This window comes from Nicotiana tabacum, chromosome 1, assembly GCF_000715075.1.
Source record: "Nicotiana tabacum cultivar K326 chromosome 1, ASM71507v2, whole genome shotgun sequence".
Taxonomy (NCBI): domain Eukaryota; kingdom Viridiplantae; phylum Streptophyta; class Magnoliopsida; order Solanales; family Solanaceae; genus Nicotiana; species Nicotiana tabacum.
In genome coordinates, this window is record NC_134080.1 from 67434677 (window position 1) to 67449647 (window position 14971).

General features: G+C 42.4%; 1 protein-coding gene across 1 annotated transcript; it reads left to right on the top strand.

Annotated features, from left to right (window-relative positions):
- Positions 1-2285: 2285 nt before the first annotated feature.
- Positions 2286-3647, top strand: LOC107806632 (uncharacterized). Its single transcript, XM_016630825.2, has 2 exons — positions 2286-3116; positions 3234-3647. Exons 1-2 carry the CDS (start codon positions 2286-2288, stop codon positions 3645-3647), a joined length of 1245 nt encoding a protein of 414 aa, XP_016486311.2.
- The last annotated feature ends 11324 nt before the right edge of the window (positions 3648-14971 follow it).

The following is a 14971-nucleotide window of genomic DNA, read 5'->3' on the forward strand; positions in this document are numbered from 1 at the left end:
TTCGACCTTGGATTTAAAGGCAGCATATTTACATGGTGGAATGGGAGAGCAGAGGAAAACTGTATATTCAAAAGACTAGACAGATGTTTGTCCAATGTTGAGTTCCAACAAATATTTCCAGGAATAGAGGTGCAACATTTGTCAAAGACTGGCTCTGATCATAGTCCAATGTATCTGAAGTGTGATATTGAGACTCCACCTATAAAAAAACATTTTAAGTTCTTGAATTTTTGGGTGGAACATGCGACGTTTAAAGATGTGGTGAAAGAGAATTGGTATGCTGATTTCAGTGCAAATCCTTTTATTCTTTTTAATCACAAGTTAAAAAAAGTAAAGAAGGCCCTTTCATTGTGGAGTAAGGCTACATTTGGAGATATTTTCCAAAAGATAGCAAGTATGGAAGAGGTAGTGATGGTTCATGAAGCAGAATTTGAAACAAACCCTACAGGGATGAACAGGGAAAGATTACAAAAGGTTCAGGCAGAATTGATCAAATGTCTGGCACTAGAGGAGAAATATTGGCAACAAAAAGCAGGCATGACTTGGTTCAAGGAAGGGGATAGGAATACTAAGTTTTTCCACGCACAAGTGAGAGGTAGGAGGAAGAGACTTCAACTTAACAGAATTCAAAACAGTGGAGGAACCTGGATTGAAGAAGAACAAGAGATTGCAGAAGAGGCTATCAAATTCTACAAGGAACAGTTCACAGAAGCAGCTAATCCTACAACATTTGATATCGTAGAGCATGTTCCTAATCTGATTAACAATGAGCAGAATGCAGAATTGATTAAGCAACCAACAAAAGAGGAGGTTAAAATGGCAGTACTTGGTCTTAATGGTGATAGTGCTGGGGGGCCAGATGGTATGACAGGAAAATTTTATCATTCTTGTTGGGACCTAATAGGGGATGACCTGTACGACATAGTGAGGGATTTTTTCAATGGTCATGAGCTACCAAAGTGTGTAACACACACAAACTTAGTTCTTATACCAAAGAAAAAGAAGTTACGACATTTTCTGATTTAAGACCAATAAGCCTCAGTAATTTTTCTAATAAGGTTATTTCAAGGGTGGTACATGAAAGGCTAGTGAAATTTCTCCCAAGTCTGATATCGGAGGAACAAGCAGGTTTTGTTAAGGGAAGGAATATAGTAGAAAACATCCTTCTAACACAGGAGATAGTGACTGACATTAGACTTAGAACTAAGGCTGGACCTAATGTCATCCTGAAACTAGATAAGACCAAAGCTTATGATAGAATATCTTGGCTATTCCTAACCAAAGTACTGAGAAAGATGGGATTCACAGAAAGGTTGATAGGGTTTGTCTTTGGTTTAGTTTCAAACAATTGGTATTCTATTCTTATAAATGGTCAAGCTCATGGGTTCTTTAAGTCCTCAAGGGGAATAAAACAAGGTGATCCTGTATCTCCAACTTTGCTTATACTGGCAGCAGAAGCATTATCTAGGGGTCTCAATGCACTACATACTAACCTGTATTTTTGTGGATTTGGGATGCCAAAGTGGAGTCCAAAGATCAATCATTTGGCGTATGCAGATGACATGATTATCTTCTCATCCTCAGATGAAACATCTTTGATGCTGATTATGCAAGTGCTGAAGGCATATGAAAATGCATCTGGGCAGCTTGTTAACAAGACCAAATCAGTTGTGTACCTGCATCATTTAACAGACATGGAAGTGGTCACCAAGGTGGAAAGGATCACAGGCATTCATAGGAATGATTTCCCTATCATATATTTAGGTTGTCCAATATTTTATGCAAGGAGAAAGTTGGAATTTTATCAGCCCCTAATTACTAAAGTAATGGAAAAACTGCGATCATGGCAGGGCAAGTTATTATCAGTAGGGGGCAGGGCAGTTCTCATATCCCATGTATTGCAAAGCATGCCTATGCATTTACTATCAGCTGTAAACCCTCCAAAGTATGTGATAAATAGGTTGCACAAATTGTTTGCTCAGTTTTTCTGGAGCAGCGCTGTAGGAGGAACTAGTAGGCATTGGGCTTCATGGAATACCTTATGCATGCCAGTTGAGGAATGAGGAATAGGTTTCAGGTCACTGCATGATGTAACAAAGGCATTATTCAGCAAGTTGTGGTGGAATTTCAGAACAAAACCAAGCCTATGGAGCTCTTTCGTATGTCAGAAATACTGTAAAAAATTAAATCCTGTAATTGTTCCGTGGAAAAGGGGGTCTCACATCTGGAGAAAAATGTTGGAATGCAGGGATCTGATTGAACATCAAATCCTTTGGCAAACAAAAATGGGATCCTCACTATTTTGGTATGAAAACTGGACAGGTCTTGGGGCACTATATTTTTTAGTGCCTCAGGACTTTGGCATTGATGAAAATGTACAAAATGTACATGATGTTACCTTAGATGGTGAGTGGGATGTGGACAGGATTTTTGAAGTACTTCCTGAAGAGTTAGCAGTACACATTCTGGAGAAAATCAAACCACCTTCGACAATGAGGGTTCTTGATAGGCCTTTTTGGATGATGGAAACAACAGGATATTTCAGAGTTAAGTCAGCATGGGAGTATACGAGAAGAAGAGACGAACCAAGAAAAGCTTATACAATGATTTGGGTAAAGGGAATGCCTTTTAAAACAGCATTTTTCATGTGGAAAGTGTGGAAAGCAAAGTTACCTTTAGATGATTTCTTGAAAAGGGTAGGTTACTGCATGCCATCTAAATGTTGGTGTTGTGTACAACCTGACGAGGAATCTCTTCAGCACTTGTTTTTTAGATCAGAAACTACAAAGACAATTTGGAAGTATTTTCTATCGAGGGCAGGAATTGATGTGGAAGGACTTACACTGCACCAAGCAATCACAAAATGCTGGACTGCAAAAGTATGCTTAAGATTAAAACCGGTAATGCAAGCACTCCCCTCATGCGTAGTCTGGGAACTTTGGAAAAGAAGAAATAGTATGAAGTATGGGGAAGGGGTGACAACTAGCAGGGTGATTTATCAAGTTTCATCACATCTACAGGCATTGGTGAAAGTGAGAAAGCCTGGGATGGACGTGGTACCTCACAAATGGCAAGATCTATTAGCTAGGATGGAAAATTTCACTCATAAACTTAAGGTTACAAAAGTCATTTGGGAATTACCAAGTGCATGATGGCTAAAAGTTAATACGGATGGTGCGTCGAGGGGAAATCCAGGCAGGAGTTCAATAGGCTTTTGTATAAGAAATGAAAAGGGTGACATAGTCAAGTCAGTAGGGAAAGAGATAGAGGAGACAACAAACACAGTAGCTGAAGCGAAGGCCATGGTAGAAGCACTAAGGTTCTGCAGATTTCAACATTACTCTCATGTATGGCTCCAAACTGACTCAATGGTATTAAAAAAGATAATGGATGGGATATGGAAACCACCATGGATCATATCTGAGCAGATAGAGGAAATGATGCAACTAATGAATGAGGGCAATTACACAGTTACTCATATTCACAGGGAGGGCAACAAGTTGGCTGATCATTTGGCTAATTATGCTTTAGATCATGGTGAAATAGAATGTCAACATTTCTGGCATCTAGATGAAAAGGGAAGGAGGTTGGTTAATGAAGATAAGATGCAATGTCCAAGTCTAAGGGTGAAGGTGGACAGGAGATAAGAAGCAAAGAGAAAAGGAATAGCAGGAGGATTGTCAACTACAACGACAAAGATTTTCAAATTCTAAGGGAGGAGGGTACCTTGAGCGTGCAGATACAACATCGTTATTTTAAAGAACAAAATCACTTCAGTAATAGATGGGCAAGATATTATACTTAGTAACAAATAATTCTATTGAAATATCAGCTGGGACGTGAATTTGGGATTAAACTACAAAAAAGGGAGGAAAACATGTTCTCACATAAAAGGGCACGCTAGAAGGTAGAGCATGCTGGACATGGAAGCTGTTGATACTTGAGCATGCAATACTTTAGCTAATTTCGAGAAATGATAGAACGTGTCCATAAAATAAACAATGGAATTGAGTCTATCGAAGCTGGAGATACACGCATGGCATGCGCATGGGTTGAAAAGCTGTCTAGCAAGAAAGCACACGCACACGGGGTTCTTGACACTGTTTGATGCACGCTGCTCATGGGCGGACAATGAATTATGCTGAAGAGGCATCCATGCTTTGCGCAAGAACCGAGAACATTAAGCATGCGCATGGATTTGGAAAGCTGTCCAGCAAGAAAGCACGCGCACAGGGTTCATGACTGTGTTTATGCACGAAGCATCATGGGCGGATTGGTCCTATCGATGCTGAATGCACACAGTCTCGATGCTGAAGAATCACAAATGGTCTGCACAAGATGCGAGAAGTAGGAAAGCATGTGCATTGGGTCTTGACAACAAAAAATTGAGACATGTTTTATTGGGAATGCTTATGGCAGCATTCAAAAAAGAGCAGCTGGGGCGTGCCTCTTTGGTACAACAAATTTAAATTACAACAGGGATAAAAAACTATTTTTCACAAGGTTTTGAAAAATGGAATTGAGATGCATACTGGACAAGGAATTGGGAGGTGCTATTTTGGTCTGAAGAATTTGCTCAAAGAAGACCATATCTCGGTGGGATGGACAGTTTATTTAACATCAAACTTTGGAAGGTAAAGCTCAAGGTGCACTCAATAGGACAAACATCCGGTGGATCAGGAGGGTTGGCACAAGCATACATCATCAAGAAAGTTGGGCAAAATCAAGAATACAAATGCATAATTTTGATAATACGCTATTTGTTAAAGTTCAAATTTTATTCCTTTCATTTGGTAGGATACAAGGACATTGTATTTTGAATTTTAAGCTGTTAATATAAAAAAAACTAGCCCTAGGCATTTGCCTAGCAGTATGCAAAAAAAAAGTATATTGTGCACATAAAAAGACGGATTACAAACGAAATACAAAATTGGTTCAGGAAGTCACAGGCGAGATTAAGAATCACAGGGAATCAGCACTAAGTAAGGAAAGCATCTCACAAACAAGGAAGTGACTCAAATCAGTGGAAAACCTCCAAAGAGTCACATACCAAAAATCAGGGATTCGAAGAGATGCACAGAATCGGCAGAACATTTAGTAAATAGAAAACAATTAGATCTATTTAAACACAGTAGGCACAAAACCAAAGAACCCTAAGTAAGAAATCACAGAATCAGTGGAACGTTAGAACAAAATTAGCACATAGAAATCGGGAAATAAACCAGAAGATTACGCAAACAAGCAGAAATACCAACACAAACATACAATACTAAAATTTTTTTGCAGATATAGTGATTTCGAAAGAGGTTCAGAAACCCTAGTTTTAAAAGAAGAACAAGGCGTTGAAAACTTGAGCACTCGTAAAGATCGAGTAGAGAGTAGTGTAAAACACAAAAGAGTAAGTTAAAAATCGTTAAAAAGACAGAGATTTAAGAGGTCTAGGTAGAAATTAGGGTTTCGTAAAACCAGTGAGAGGTAAGAAACCTGGCTGTGAAACTCGTCAATAATGGTGTTCGTAGCACCATCGGACCAAAACCCATCGGGAAGAGGCCGGAGATAAACCAGGCAAACCTTCCGGTGACCATCTTGTATGGTGGGGGCTTCTGGGGTCTCGAAGATAGAGGGAATCAACAAGACAAGGTTTTATGGCGGCTGGTGGTCGAGAGAGGTGAGGCTGGAGGTGGCCGGAGAGGCGGTGGATTCATCGGAGAGAACCAGAAGGTTCTAGAGGGAAAGGAGAGAAAGAGTCAGTATAGAGAGAGAGAGAGAGAGAGAGAGAGACCGTCTTGGAAATGAGGGGTCTGGAAGGGTTGTTGGGTTTTAATTTAGGAAGTAAAATCTGGGTCATTGATCTCATTTGATCAATGGCTCAGATTAGATCGGAGCTGAACCGGGTAATTGAATTGGGTACGGGTCGGGTTCCAATCGAAATGGGGCTGGAAATTGGGGAGTTTGGATTGGGTAAATTGGGGGTTGAAATTGAAATCTGAATGGGCTATAATTGTAATGAAATGAGGCTAAAATGTTAAATAGCCAATTTTTCCTTTTATTTTATAAAAATAGTAAAAAATGATTTTGAAAGCAAATTAAAAGCACTGAATCCGTTAATAGTATATAAATATCAATTTAAAAATATTGGAACCAATTTCATAATTATAAAATGCTATTAAATCCTAAAGTAGGCTAAAAACTGCAATTATATGCAATTTAGCCTTTAAAATACCAAATAAATTTGCAAAAATATGCAAATATCACCTTAATTATATTTTGGTATAAATATGAGAAATAAATAAATTATTCACCAAAAATGATAATTTTGAGAATAATTATTGAATTTTGCACTGCTAAAATAGAAAATAAATTGGTTTTGAAAGTCTTTAAAAATTTGGGAAAAATGCTATTTTGAAAGTATTTTGAGTATAAAAAATATATAGGGAAAAATTGGGTATCAACAGCTGGCCCTCTTTACCCGGGAAGGATGAAAGAGTTGTCGGGTAAAGATAAGATGGCCAATTTTGACCGGAAGTGGCGATTTGAATGGAGTTTTGACCGAGCTCTGATTTTTGAGCCGCCTACATATCCCTGGTCTTACAGGAATCAGGCCATATGTAGTTCCGGAACCATTGACGGAATATGCCGATGGCGATTTGAAATGGACGAACGCGATGTTTAGATTGAGAGAGGTTTTCTGAAAAATCGATAGGCCACGGGAACCGGAGCGGGATTGCTCTTGCTAAGACGGCCGTTGCCAGCCGGTGTACTTGCAACTAAGAAATACAAGCATATATCGTGCGTAAATTTAAATGTGATGCAAATTCCCATTGGACCATGAATGCGTCCTCGGACGGTTAGGATGACGTCCTCGAACCATGACGTTCTGGGCCATGAGGCGTATGGTAAAGGATTCGTAGGCTATGAAATGATGTTCTCGGGCTATGAGAATGATGCCTCCGAACCATAATGCCTTTGAATAATGATATGCAAAAGGTAAAGTAGGGGTCCTCAGGCCATGGCATGACGTTCTCGGGCTATGCAAATGGTACCTCCGAACAATGACGCCTTTGGACAATTTGGCGATCTTTCAGCCCATGAAATGCAGAAAGTGGCGATCTTTCAGCCCATGCAAGACGTAAATAAAAGGTGGCGATATTTCAGCCGATGCAAGAAAGATAAGGTGGCGATCTTTCAGCCGATGCAAGAAAATAAAGTGGCAATATTTTAGCCATGCAAGAAAATAAAGTGGCGATATTTCAGCCATGTAGGATGGAGACAGAGCTTAGTCTCGGAAGGCAGAAAGGCAGCCTTATGCAGATGATGATGGAGGTAGAGCTTAACCTCGAAAGGCAGAAAAGTAGCCTTATGCAATGCAAAAAAAATGCAGATGGAGACAATGCTTAGTCTCGGATGGCAGAAAGGTAGCCTTATGCAGAATGCAGATGGAGACAGAGCTTAGTCTCGAAAGGCAGAAAGGTAGCCTTATGCAAAATGCAGATGGAGACAGAGCTTAGTCTCGAAAGGCAGAAAGGTAGCCTTATGCAAAATGCAGATGGAGACAGAGCTTAGTCTCGGAAGGCAGAAAGGTAACCTTATGCAAAATGCAGATGGAGATAGAGCTTAGTCTCGAAAGGCAGAAAGGTAGCCTTATGCAAAATGCAGATGGAGACAGAGCTTAGTCTCGGAAGGCAGAAAGGTTGCCTTATGCAAAATGCAGATGGAGACAGAGCTTAGTCTCGAAAGGCAGAAAGGTAGCCTTATGCAATGCAAAAGAATGCAGATGGAGACAAAGCTTAGTCTCGAAAGGCAGAAAGGTAGCCTTATGCAATGCAGATGGAGGTAGAGCTTAACCTCGGAAGGCAGAAAGGTAGCCTTATGCAGAATGCAGAGAAATGCAGGATGGGAGCCAATTCTTAGTCTCGAAAGGCAGAAGAGTAGCCTTATGCAGTGCAAGAATGTAAAAGGATGATTAGTAGTAAAATCTCTTAGCTGATAGCCGATTACGACAATATGACTGCTGGAGAGATTGTGTACGGATAGCAATTGCGGGCAAGTGATGATTCTGAGAAGTTTCATTCTTGGGAAAGTATGCGTACATAAATATACCTGACGATATTGCAAGTCGAGTGCCTGCATCCAAAGAAAATCGTGAGTTCTGTGAGGGTAAAGGTTAGTTCGTCTTCTCCGGGCTCTTGACATTGTGTGTCATTGGGGTAGCGTCGCTAAACAACAACAATTCGGATAATAGTTATGCATGATTTAGTAAATATAACGTATATAATCGAAAATAGTTTTCTTTAGATGAACCAACGACTGCGACGTGGTTCAAGTCATTGCAACCTCTTTTTCTCCGGAATTTTGAGGGTCCTCCTCAAAATTCTGCCCCAGTTTACTGAGCGGACATTTCTGACGGTTGTGCTGAATGACTAAAAAAAAATCATCTTCGGAATTTTGAGGGTCCTCCTCAAAATTCTGCCCCAGTTCACCGGGCTAGCGCTTCTGGCGATGCATGGAATAAAATCAACTTCAGAATTTTGAGGGTCCTCCTCAAAATTCTGCCCCAGATCCCAATAGTGGGGGAAAATGGGATTTTTATTAAATTATGACCGAACCCATAGGGCTGCCTACGTATCCCCTCTTAAACGGGAATCAGGTCAGGCATAGTTCAAATTACATCATTAAGGGAATCATAAGCGGTTACACATAATATCGTTTCACTGCATCTGAATTGATTGGCTTCAGCCAGACTTCTCCATCCATCTCTGCAAGAATAAGGGCTTCTCCAGTTAGAACCTGGTGAACCATGTACGGACCCTACCAATTGGGAGAGAACTTCCCCTTGCCCTCATCTTGATGTGGGAATGTTTTCTTCAACCAGCATAAACCAGCATGTAGGGAGTTGCTCCGGTCGATGTGCGGACTGTAGTGTAGTATCCCAATAAAGTGAATGATAACTTCTCATGCCATTGTTTGTGCCTTTCAACCATCTTCCTTAGTATCTTCTTGATATTCTTGTTGGCTGCTTCCACAGCTCCATTCATCTGAGGCTTGTAGGCTGTAGAGTTCTTGTGTTTGATCTTGAAAGTTTCACACATTGCTTTCATCAAGTCGCTGTTGAGATTGGAACCATTATCGGTGATGATTGATTTCGGAACTCCAAACCGACAAACAATGCGATTGCGGATGAAACCCGCCACAACCTTCTTAGTGACCGCCTTGTATGATACTGCTTCTACCCATTTGGTAAAATAATCGATTGCCACTAAGATGAACCTGTGCCCATTTGATGTGGCAGGCTCGATAGGTCCGATAACATCCATTCCCCAAGCGCCGAATAGCCATGGTGAACTTATAGCAGTAAGCTCGTTCGGAGGCGTCTTTATCAAATCTGCATGTATCTTACAGCGATGGCATTTGCGAACATACTGTATACAGTCTGTTTCCATAGTCATCCAAAAATACCCTGCTCGGAGTATCTTCTTTGCTAAGACAAAACCATTTATGTGCGGCCCGCAGGTCCCTACATGCACTTCGTCTAACAGCCTGGATGCTTCTTTTGCTTCGACACACCTTAGTAAACCCAAATCAGGAGTCCTCTTGTACAGGATTCCTCCACTGTGAAAGAAGTTGCTGGATAACCTACAAAGTGTGCGCTTCTGAGTAGCATTGGCAAGTTCCTATATATTCCCCTATCGTCAAGTACTTCTTGATGTCATGGAACCATGGCTTTCCATCCGCTTCTTCCTCAGCGTGGGCGCAATAAGCTGGTTGGTCATGAATCTTTACTGGGATGGGATCAATGAAATTTGTATCTGGATGCTGGATCATGGACGATAAAGTAGCTAATGCATCAGCAAACTCGTTTTGGACTCTGGGGACGTGCTGAAATTCTGTCTTTGTGAACCTTTTCCTCAACTCATGTATATGATGCAAGTAGGGGAGTGTCTTAGAGTTCTTGGTTTCCCACTCTTCCCGAACCTGATGTATGAGCAAGTCTGAATCCCCGATTACTAGCAACTCCTGAACGTTCATGTCAATGGCCATTTTGAGCCCCAAGATGCAGGCTTCATATTCAGCTATATTATTGGTGCAAGGGAACCTGAGCTTGGCGGATACCGGGTAGTGCTGGCCGGTTTCTGATACTAGGACTGCTCTTATGCCAACTCCTTTAAAATTTGCAGCTCCGTCGAAAAACAGCCTCCAACCATCATAGGATTCTGCAATATCTTCTCCTATGAAAGATGCCTCTTCTTCGGGAAAATACATTTTTAAGGGCTCGTATTCTCCGTCTACGGGATTCTCGGCGAGATGGTCCGCCAAGGCTTGCCCTTTGATTGCTTTTTGGGTCACGTAAACAATGTCGAATTCACTTAGCAGGATTTGCCACTTGGCGAGCTTGCCAGTGGGCATGGGTTTCTGGAAGATATACTTTAGAGGGTCCATTCTAGATATGAGATAAGTAGCGTAAGCACAAAAGTAATGCCTCAATTTCTGCGCGACCCAAGTTAGAGCACAACAAGTGCATTCTAAAAGAGAATACCGGGCCTCGTACGCTGTGAACTTCTTACTGAGATAGTAGATGGCTTGCTCTTTTCTCCCTGTTTCATCATGCTGTCCCAGAACACAACCGAATGCTCCATCCAATACCGCAAGGTAAAGCAATAGGGGCCTTCCTGGCTTAGGCGGAACCATGACCGGAGGCGTTAACAGGTATTCCTTAATTCTGTCAAAAGCTTTCTGACAATCATCAGTCCACTTGGTAGCAACATCCTTTTTCAACATTTTGAAGATAGGTTCACAAATGACAGTGGACTGAGCTATGAACTGGCTGATATAGTTGAGTCTCCCCAGGAAACTCATCACGTCCATCATGTTCTCTGGCGGCGGCAATTCTTGGATAGCTTTGACCTTTGATGGATCCAATTCTATTCCTCGACGACTCACGATGAAGCCCAATAATTTTCCAATAGGAAACCCGAATGCACACTTGGCGGGATTCAGTTTCAGATTGTACCTCCTCAGTCTGTTGAAGAACTTTCTTAGATCTTCCTTGTGATCCCTAGATTTCTTGGATTTGATGATGACGTCATCCACATATACCTCGATCTCCTTGTGTATCATGTCATGAAAGATGGTAGTCATGGCTCCCATGTAGGTGGTACCAGCGTTCTTCAAACCGAATGGCATCATTTTGTAACAGTACATTCCCTACGGCGTGATGAAAACCGTTTTCTCTGAATCTTCCTCATCCATCCGTATCTGATGATACCCAGCAAAACAATCAACAAAAGACTGCAACTCATGCTTGGCACAGTTGTCGATAAGAATGTGTATGTTAGGCAAGGGGAAGTCGTCTTTGGGACTGGCCCGATTAAGATCTCGGTAGTCAACACAAACTCTAACTTTCCCATCCTTTTTTGGTACTGGCACGATGTTGGCTAACCATGTTGGATACTCTACTACCCTGAGAACCTTGGCTTTGACATGCTTGGTAACCTCTTCTTTGATTTTCAAACTCATGTCGGGTTTGAATTTCCTGAGCTTCTGCTTTACCGGCGGGCATGTTGGATCTGTTGGCAGTTTGTGAGCTACAATGGATGTACTGAGACCAGTCATATCATCATATGACCAGGCGAATATGTCTTCATATTCCTTTAGGAACTCTGTGTACTCTTTCTTTTCTGATGGTGACAGGTGAACACTGATGCGTATTTCTTTGACATTCTCTGCATCTCCCCGATTAACGACCTTAGTTTCATCCAAGTTAGACTTAGGCCTATTTTCAAAATTCTCAACTCCTCTAACGACCTCTTCTGGCATATCATCCTCTTCTGAGTCCGTATCCGTTTGTCGCGTTGTCTCGTTGCAAGTCACAATCGTTGGTTCATTGTCAAGGCAAGTAATAGTAATGTTGTGTAAAATAAAGTGAATGATAGAAAAATAATAAGAGCGAGATATATAATAAACTGAAATGCTTCGATTAAATTCGTAATTGTTTTGAATATCAGAGCTCTTTTCAGAATTAAAGACAATGCGGAAATAAAATCAGCTAGTAAAAAGTAAAATGTGATGCATGGTGCTTTTGTTTAGCTTTGCTACCCCGAAGCTTTCCGGGCCCTGGTGGTTCTGATTGACCAATTGCTGAGGCACTCTCCTCGGTTCACAACTTGTATAAAAGGTCCTTCCTCCTCGAAAATAACACAGCAGTCCATATCATCATCCTCCAGGAACAGCTTCTTCACGGCTGCCAATGCTTCATCTTTCTCCGACCCGTATACAGTATTTGCCGGCTGGAAAGTCGGCTCCAGGTGAGGTATCGGATGCTTCAGTGGGTAGTAGGGACCGCGCCATGGTGGCGACCAGTGATTGAACTCCTCCCAAGTGTACTCATACCCCAAACCAAATGTAGTGCCATGTTTCTTCAGCCTGATGGGTTTGGCGATTCCCTGGAGGTTTTTGCCGAGTCCCTTTCCAGGTTCGTATCCACACCAATTTAGGATACTTTCAATCTTGTTATCCAACCATTTATCTTTGTTTACAACGTTGACTCTTTCGATGTGGTGGTATGTTTCTCCGCCTATTCTCCTTCTGCCTCCAATCATCGGGATGGTTTGGCGACTATATATGGGGTTGCTACCATCACCATGAATAATTACCTCTTAGTGATTCCATTCGAACTTCACTACCTGATGCAGGGTCGATGCCACAACTCCAGCAGCGTGGATCCATGGTCGTCCCAACAACAAATTGTAGGATGTTGGGACATCTATCACTTGAAAGACAACGTCGAACCAGGTTGGCCCCATTTGCAAGCATAGGCTGATCTCTCCGATAGTAGACCTTTGGGACCCATCGAAGGCTTTGACATTTATGGTCCCTTCTTTGACCTCGTGCAAGCTCTTTCCCAATGTTCTAAGAGTTATCAACGGACAGATGTTGAGGCTGGAGCCTCCATCAATCAAGACTCTAGTGACGAAGTAATCCTCGCATTGCACGGTGATGTGTAGGGCTATGTTGTGACTTAGTCCTTCCGGCGGTAGCTCATCTTCGTGGAAGGTGATTTTGTGGCTTTCCAGTATTTGTCCTACCATATTTGCCATTTCGCCCCCAGTTATGTTGCTGGGCACATAAGCTTCGCTCAATATCTTCATCAAGGCATTTTTGTGTGCGTCAGAGCTCTGTAGAAGAGCTAGGATGGAGATCTGTGCTGGTGTTTGTTCAGCTGCTCAACGACCGAATACTCCTTAGCTTGTATTTTCCTCCAAAGATCATCGGGACCAGTTTTAGTAGTCCGTCCCGAGGCTTGCTTACTGGACTCAGCTAGGTGCCCTGGAGTGTAAACCATGCCTGTTCTGGTCATACCCTGCGCAGCAATTGCTTCTCCCGTCTTGGTCTTTCCTTTCCTCCTTGCTTCAGCTGTGTAATCCCATGGTATGGCATTTGAGTGGAACAATATTATGTCTGACATTGCTACAGGAATGGGTACCCTCGGTGGTAACACAACAACTTCAAAGGGTACAGGTGCCTTTGGAGCCCCAAACTCAACCTCAATTGGCCTGGCCACCTTCGCAGAAGAAGGTGCTTCAAATTCGAGAGGTATAGACATGTTTACTTCATCGCCCCTGGAGGGCTGGTTCTGTACAACAATCGGGTTAAGTGTGACTGTCGATTTCTTTGGCTCATCATCCTCAGCAATCAGTCCTATCGATCCCTTGGGGTCTCAGTCATCTTCGATCTCGATCATGTGAATGTCTCCACCTCTGTGATCAGGCAGAGGGTTGTTGCGGACATTAGGAGCAGGATCCTTTACTACGATAACCTTATTGTCGCTCAGAGTTTGAATCTTGTCCTTCAACGAGTGACACTCATCAATGGTATGTCCCTTCATGCCGGAGTGGTACGCACATGTCTTATTGGGGTTGACCCACCGGGAAGGATTTTCTGGAGTTATGGCAGGGATAGGGGAGACGTAACCAGCAGCTTTAAGTTTCTCATACAGCTGGTCAATTGGCTCAGCGATGGCTGTATATTGTCTGGGAGGTCTGCGGTCAAAATTTGGTCTGGGTCTTGGGAAATTTTAGCGAGTGGGAGGTGATTTGTAGTGAGAGGGTTGGGCATTATAAGCTTGGTAAACGGGTGCAGGTTGAGAGTATCTAGGTGAAGTGGGTTGATATGCGGGAGTTGGAGATTATTGGTAAACGGGTGGTGGATTTTGGTAAGAGGGTGCAGGTGCTTGGTAATTCGGGATAGGCTGATAATTAAGTGGAGGTGACGGGTAAGTGTGGTATTTTAGTGGTGATTTGGCTCCCTGTGCGACCATCACGGCATTGACATCCTTCTTCTCGAACGTGCCACCTGACTGTAAAGCCTTGTTGGTGGCCTGCAATGCTTCAAGATTAGTAACCATACCATTCTTAATGCCTTCCTCAATTCTTTCTCCCAGCTTGATGATATCGGAGAATTTCTGGCCCTCGATCAGCATCAACCTCTCATAATATTGTGGGTCCTGAGCCCGGACGAAGAATCTATTCATTTGTTCCTCTTCTAAGGCCGACCTGACCTTAGCAGCCTCTGATTTCCAACGAGTAGCATACTCGCAGAATGTCTCGGTAGGCTTCTTCTTCAGATTCTGGATGTAGAATACATCCGGTGCATTCTCTGTATTGAATCGGAACCTATCCATGAAATCCGATGCCATACCTACCCAGCTTGTCCATTTCTTGGGGTCCTGACTGATGTACCAGGATAAAGCATCCCCCTTCAGGCTTCTCAGGAAGAGTTTTATACGGATTTTCTCATTCCTTCCGACTCCGACCAACTTATCACAATATGTCCTCAAATGGACGCTGGGATCTCCCATGCCATCGAACATTTTGAACTTGGGAGGTTTGTATCCCTCCGGAATTTCAACATCTGGCTGAATGCAGAGGTCCTCATAATTCAGCCCCTATATGCCTTTGTTTCCTTCCATGCCCTG

Bases quoted from the DNA above. Each gene is read 5' to 3' on its own strand.
- LOC107806632 (XM_016630825.2), top strand. From the start codon at position 2,286: ATGGGATCCTCACTATTTTGGTATGAAAACTGGACAGGTCTTGGGGCA. The intron at 3,117-3,233 runs GTTACAAAAGTC...AGAAATGAAAAG, and splicing joins ATTTCACTCATAAACTTAAG to GGTGACATAGTCAAGTCAGT.